This window comes from Labrus bergylta, chromosome 22 (genome assembly GCF_963930695.1).
Source record: "Labrus bergylta chromosome 22, fLabBer1.1, whole genome shotgun sequence".
NCBI classification, from domain to species: domain Eukaryota; kingdom Metazoa; phylum Chordata; class Actinopteri; order Labriformes; family Labridae; genus Labrus; species Labrus bergylta.
The window spans coordinates 17,529,905-17,537,216 of NC_089216.1; the positions used below are offsets into that span (position 1 = coordinate 17,529,905).

The 7,312-nt window shown below is 38.4% G+C and overlaps 1 protein-coding gene across 1 annotated transcript; it reads right to left on the bottom strand.

Annotated features, from left to right (window-relative positions):
• Positions 1–286: 286 nt before the first annotated feature.
• On the bottom strand, positions 287–3,726 carry LOC136177435 (putative C-type lectin domain family 20 member A). Its single transcript, XM_065950693.1, has 4 exons — positions 3,359–3,726; positions 2,645–2,998; positions 2,419–2,510; positions 287–2,217 (listed from the first exon to the last, which is right to left on the bottom strand). The coding sequence occupies exons 1-4, from the start codon at positions 3,678–3,680 to the stop codon at positions 2,101–2,103; spliced, it is 885 nt and encodes a 294-aa protein (XP_065806765.1). The 5' UTR covers positions 3,681–3,726; the 3' UTR covers positions 287–2,100.
• Between the last annotated feature and the right edge of the window lie 3,586 nt (positions 3,727–7,312).

Consider the following 7,312-nt stretch of genomic DNA (forward strand, 5'->3'; position numbering starts at 1 on the left):
CAGAAATTAACATGTTTACAGCCTGGTTCATAAAACCAAATAGGTCTCATTAGCTCATGTCTCGATCGACACACACTGTACGGGGGGGGTGAATGTTTTGATGACTCGTCTGCTTTGATTTGAAGATGGATAAGAGTTATTCACAATAAGGCGTGTAGCTGACCTGATTGACAGGCGTAGATGATTGTCATGAGGCTTAAAACCTGCCTCAGCTCCAGCTCTCTGCCTGTCGTTAGGTTGACTGAAAGGTAGGCTGAGACAGAGGTTGCATCCGAATTGTCAAGTACCTACTCAATCTGGCAGTAGGCAGTAGGCAGTACCTACTGTCTTTATTCAGTATTTAAATAGTGAAATCATTATTTAAACAGAGGGGGGGAAGGTTTTATAATAATGCAGACATTTGTTTTATTTTCTGTTGTTAATTTAAAGTAGCGATTTCAGTCGGGACTTTAACTCTAGATTAAAAATGTATTAAATTAATCCACACTCGTTTGTTTTGATTTGGAGGCACACGTGAAGTGACAATTTACGTTTAATTTCGCACAGCATTGTGGGTGGTAAAATACAATTCATTTCCTGAAAGCACGCATTCGATCCATACTGCATGAAACCCGGAAGTTAGTATCCATACTGAAATGTTCAGTATACTGAGGTAGACCCATAAAATGCATACTGAATGACCACGAAAGTTCAGTATACTGAAACTCCCTACTGAAAAGTATGTACTGCATACTGAACTGTGGCTATTGAGAAAGGGCCAGGATTTCCAGCATGGAGATCAATGAGACTCAAAGGCCCCCTTCTGAAAAAGACGGGTCATGTCACTCAGACTTCGTCCATTAATGTTTAGAGTCTATGGTGTGAACTGGACGGACACAAAAAACCACCAACAATAGCTCAGTGGATGCAAAGACGTCAACAGGTCTACACAATGGAACAGATGACAAGTCTACAAATGAAGATTTACATTTTTACCTGAAGATGGAACTGTGTAAATATATATTTTGGTGTCTAAGTGATGTGTGTATTTGAAACAGAACTGTGTTATAGAAAATGTTATCATGTGATCAACCGCCTTATTTTAAGTAGCTTTTAATTAATTCTACCACATACTTGAAATCTGATTAAAAAGTCCTATGTCACAGAATGTGGTTTTGTAAAATGAAAAAAATTGAGGTCATAATTATTAATTTATTAATTGCCTATTAGCATGCTAATTAGTAGCATACTGGCTGCTTAATATACATTATGAAGTGCTTATTAGTACCTTCCTCTATATGACCATAGTCTATAGCTAAAAGGTCATTAACTACGACTTTGCCCTGAATACCTTCCTCATTATACTGCCTATGATAGAAAGTACAGGCCGACCGATATGGGATGATGACGGATTTTCTTCGTTCCTTTTTCACAGCACATGAATTTTGAATTTCTGTCAGGACCTACAAGACAGTTTCAACCAAAATCTTAAAAAGTGCCCTGCCTTTAATGTCCCGGCACATGGACAACAAGCCTCTCCTCATGTTTACCTGCTTGGTGCCTCCATCTTACTCAACATCCCCAAATTCCAGAGACAGATGTCAGCTAAAAAGCATTAATGTCACAACATAAATCAGAGCATTGTGTCAAGATGAATGTACTATCTAACAGCTGTTCATTTACCGTCTCTCCTCCTCATGCAAGCCAGAGATTCACTTTAAAGTAAACAGTATTCTAAACAAACACAAATCTTATAACATTACACAGTTTTTTAAGAACACAGATTATAACGGATTGATGTTATAATCAATCTTGTATCCCCTTTCCCCCATTGGTAACTGTAAGCAGGTACGTATATCTATTCATGGCAATACAAATTAATGACACACTAACGCTGATATTGATAAGGGCTAATTTCCCAGCAACAGGAACAAAAACATTTCGGGGGTCACTTAAGGGGTCACAAACTTACGATACACTTTTAAAACAATTATTTATCTCACTGAATGCCTTAGTCACTGATTGTAATGCATGTCTCAGATAGAATCATCATCCAACATTGATAACACACATTACTGTGCAGCTAAACACGGGTACATTTCATGTGCAGAGCTTAAAGTTTTAATCGTTTTTCTTTTGAGAACATTTTTCTTCCTTGTGGAAAACTTTCCCATCAGGCTGCTCTTTCCACTTCAGGGTGACTCCACTCAGTCCTTTCTCCTTCAGCCTGTCCTGGAGCTGAAAGATACATATGGAAACACATTTCTAAACATGTTCTTAAATCTGTATTGTTGCTGCGAGCTCGCATTAGTTTCACCTGGCAGGCTAACAAGATAGAAAGACAGTCAAACAAACAAACACACAAATGAAGACAGAAATTCCCCCATCACTCACTTGGTCGAGCAATTCAAGTTTACTAAAAAAAGTTTGGAGACTCACCTTTTTCATTATGTCGGCTTTCACAGCAGGGTCATTCAGATCCACAGTGGAGTCCTCTGGCTTCATCCTGAGCTTCATCACCTGCTGTTTTGCTGTCATGCAGAAATAAAGAAGAAACTGTGCTGCTGAGTTACTGCTTCAATACAATTAATGACAGTGTAGCATCAATTATAATCATCTAATTCTACAATCTCTTTGTTCAAGTGAAAGTCAGTTTATCACTTACATGGAGGGCTGTAGCAAACGAACGGGAGTTTAGTTTCGCAGTCAGACAAAATCCATTTTCCTGATGTTGGCATCTCTGCAGCTCCACAAGCCACGCTCATGGAGCCTAATGGAGTTGGACTGCGTTTCCAGCATGTGTATGTGGAGGGACTCCCATTAGACCAGTTAATGTCAGGATCTCTGTACAAACCAGTCCATACCCCGTTTCCTTCTGGCACCCAGCTCAGGAACTTCTCTGTGTCATTGAAGTTCCTCACAGTGGCCAGGTCTATGAAGTTCTCCCTGCAGTGCTTCTGAGCAATGGACCAAGACATGCTTTCATTGACAAAGACAAACTCAGGATCCTGTTGTGTCCCTGCAGTTAGAGTTAGAAAAAAAAGGAAATGATTGATCCAAGTAAAATGTTCAATAAACCTCTTTGAAAGAACAATATGTGAGATATATAATGAATTAAATCGTTAAATGACCTTACTATCTGATCAGACATTAAGGAAACATGCTATGTTGAAGTGCTGGCTTCTCTGACAACAACGCAGCAGCCAGTATGTCCTCTATTAAAGTTTTGATGGATATGTTTTAACCAGAAGATTACCGTCCCTATTATTACTGTGTGCATGCACTAAAACTTAATTCCACTCCTTCATAAATCAGCTCCCAAGTTAGGCCAATCAAAGCAAAACACCCTGGACATGCCCCTTGTTTCTTGCTCTCTTACCTGTGTAACAGATCAAATTACGTCTGACAGAGCAGAAGTAATCGAACAATGTTCCACTATTGAACACATTCATTCCAACACAGAATTGACCTCCGTAAAAGTCGGGTTCTGCAGGGTACCAGTTCCTATAATCAGCCCCACTCCCTGTGTAGCCGTCTGACCATTTCCACTCGATTTTACTGTACAGGCCGATCCAGACAAAATGTTCATCAAGCAGAGATGGAACTGTGGAGAGAAGTTGTTTCATTTCTTCAATGTTTTCAACAGTGGCAAGGTCTGTGTACGTCTCTCTGCAGTAGGTCTGAGCTTCAGTCCAAGTCATAGGCTCAGCTACATAGTGGTACTGAGAGGGAAGGCATGAGGAGATGTTTCAGCCTGTGAGGAGAACACACATACAGTAAAGAGTAAATAAACAGGTGCTTTGCTGCACCTAGGCGATAAAACGATAACGATAATTATTGCGATATAATTTTTGTCAATATAAATATGAAAAATGCAAGAAAAAATTTCCCGATATTAAAGAGAAGAAGAAAAAAACGATGAACAGCCAATCATGTTGTAGGGATAGGGACGTAGGCGGGCTTACAGATGTTAGGAGTGGAATGAAAACACAGCTGAAATAAGCGATAGAGACCCTGAAGAAAACGCTGAGTGTAGCGGCTCAGAGCAGGAGAAAACATCGTCGACAAGAAAGGCCGCTCAACTTCCGGAGTTTAGAGACAGTTTGGATAGTTTACAGACCGACAAAAAACAGAGTAAAGTGCTCTGTTAACTGTGCCGAAGACAAGTGCAGCTAAAACAGCGACACCACAAACCTGACCCGCTATAACACACCGAAGGAAAGAAATGACCAAACATCCCAAACGAGTGTTAGTATGGACCGTATTGTAAATAAAATAAACAGTCTATGGTGTGGACCCTCAGTAAGCAGCGGGCCAGTAAGTGCCACTCCCCAGCAGCAAACTGTCGTATCAGTATTTCCAGCTCCCCAACAATAAAGAATAATTAAACCATAATTAACCATCTGGTTTCTTCAACTTTCAAATCAGATTTTAAATTTGAAAGAAATAATGATTGACAATTATCGTGATAATTATCGATATCAACTGATATGACATTTTTTATCGTTATAAAATTATTTGTCATATCGCCCAGGCCTAGCTGCACCTACAAAATGATTTATATAAAGCTGCTTTACCAAACTATTAATGTGCAAAGTCTCTCTGTTTATGTGGAGATGCACCTGTCGAACAAAATTAAAAATAATATGTACACTGCCTTTTATTATATTATTCTATTTTATATATTGCTTTTTATTGAATTTTTAAGGTTAACATTTTTTTCAGACCAACCAACATAATCATAAAGACAACCCCTTAAAACACTTAATTACTGAAGACATTGTGGATTGTAAGAAAACAAGCAGTCATAATTAAACAGAGTTTACTGACCTGAGAGACACAAGAGACCCAGCCAGAACTTCTCCATCGTGGTGCTCTGTGAACTGAATATGACAACAGTCTCTACTTATACCACTGACATTGATTTGCAAATCTAATGAAATTCAACCCCAGCTCCTCATCCCAGCTGTGGACACAGTCAACAATCCAGTTTATCTTCAAATACACTTTTGATAATCTTAAAGTTAATGAACCAAGTTCATCTGTTCTTTTAGACCTGGATCGGTAAATGTGATAAAATGTCACAAACTAACCAATGGCCTGGTTGTAAAGTTATGACTTGATTTATAGATACTTTGCCACTTGTTCTGCTTACTTTCCTCAGCGTTCCCACTTGTAGAATTTATCAACTTTATTTTAACATTCAAAGACAAATCTGCAAGATACCTACTGACTGAAACGATAAAGTGACCTTACTATATGTTCAGACATTAAAGAAACATGCTATGTTGAAGTGCTGGCTTCTCTGACAACAATATGTCCTCCTTAGTTTAGATTCTGGTCCTGAATGCTCTGAATTTGTTTTGACCAGAGAAGGTAGGCCATTTTAAGGCACCCCACAGGGTCGTTTTCGATGCCCCTCGTTTTGCCAGATATGAGAGCAGTTATCAGGTCAAACCAACAGGTGTTGCAGCGATGGAAGTGATGAGAATGCATAAATGTTTCAAGACCAATGAACAGATGGCTAAACACTGAAGCTTTGGTGTGGTCAAAGTACATGCCATGCTTAGTTTGGCCCTTATAAAGTAGCTTATTAAGATCATGTACCTTGACCATCATTTTCCCTCTCAAACCAGGCTGTGATGCTCTCATTTCATTCAGCTCATTTGTGCATGAGACAAAGAAAGAGATTTACAAGTCACCATGTGACTGCCAACAAAAACAACTGCTCCTGGAAGTCCTGAAATCAAGTCTCAAAAACAGAGGCGATGGAGCCCTTTGCATTGGCTGCCACAAAGCTTTGGAACAGTCCTCCCATCCACATACGATCTGCTCAGTTGATTGGTATCTTTTTTAATCACTTCTTAAAACATTTCTTCTCGATGGCCTTCAATTCAAGTTTACTCGACTCCTCGTATCTATCTGGTATTTTATGTTGTCCAGCAAATATTTTACAATTATTCTGTTTATGGATTTAATCTTTGCTCTTATTTGTTTTATTCTCACATTTCATTTTGTTGGGGTTTCATATTTCTTTGTGGGTACTCTTCTTCTTTAATATGGATTTTATTTTCATTTCTTTCTCTACCTTGGTTTTATAGCACTTTGGTCAAGTTTAGAATTTTGTAAATGTGCTTTATTAACAAACTTGACATGTGTCGTCCTCTCTCACTCATACATAAGTGTATAAAAAACATTAAATAAATAAAAGAAAGTCTGATGTAAGGGATTGTTTATGTGCGGTTGTTCTGCTCTGCTTACAAAGAAAAACAGAGCCTATAGTTTGCATCTGACTTCGATGTTTGCATGAATTTCCCTTTGATTGAAATTGTTGACAGAGTATTATTACTTTCATTGTGTCAGGAGAAATGTAATGGACCAAGTAAGTAGATTCAATCACACCCATTCACACTGATGGCAGAGGTTTCTATGTAGTGAGACCATCAGAAGTAACTAATCCCTTTCATACGATGCCTTTGAAGCAGCGGGAGAAAATTGGGGTTAAGTGTCTTGCCCAAGGACACATGTTGCTTTTTTAAGTCATTTCTTGGAATAATCCTAAATACATATTATCCTCAAAACCGGTATAACCTGGAAGTTCTGCATGTTATTCTCAAACCATCGCTGTTTTTATTTTTGATAAAATGCAAAAAGAATTATGCAAATGAATATGCAAATCACAGACAGTCAAATCATGGCTTACCTCTGGTTCACGGTACAAGGTTGTCTTTCTTGTCGCTGTGAGAGGGTAATTTGTTTTTCAGGCAGCAGTAAAATCATACATCCAACAAACAATGTACATACAAAATAAAAGTATCAAAATAAATGTATTTAACATGTGATAATGTGTCCTAACACCAAATGAGATTACAGAAGGGACACAAAAGAGTACACAAGACAAAATCACAAGAACATAAATTTGTGCATAAAATCGAGCACAATGCAGTGAATGAAATCTTTGTTGCTAAAAAATCTGAGAAGATCCCCAGACCCCTTCACCTGATGTTTCCCCTTTCTAGACAAATATTTAAAGGTGTAAATCAACAGGGTGGTGCTGAAAACTAATATTTGTTATGTAAAAATACAAACATTAGATACATTTTTCTACTTTTCTGTAAACTGGGGTCAAAGACTATCATCAACTTGACGATATCACAAGATTAAAAGTGTCTCAATATGGTCATGGACTTGCTGTGACGGTATGAATCGATAAGTCTTCTGGGCAAAAAGTGTAGTTTTGTTTCAGACACTGTGGAGCAGAGCGGAGGGAAGTGGGAACTACAGAGACCATCTCCATGCATGACCGCTTACTGCCTAAGATCTAGTACATCGA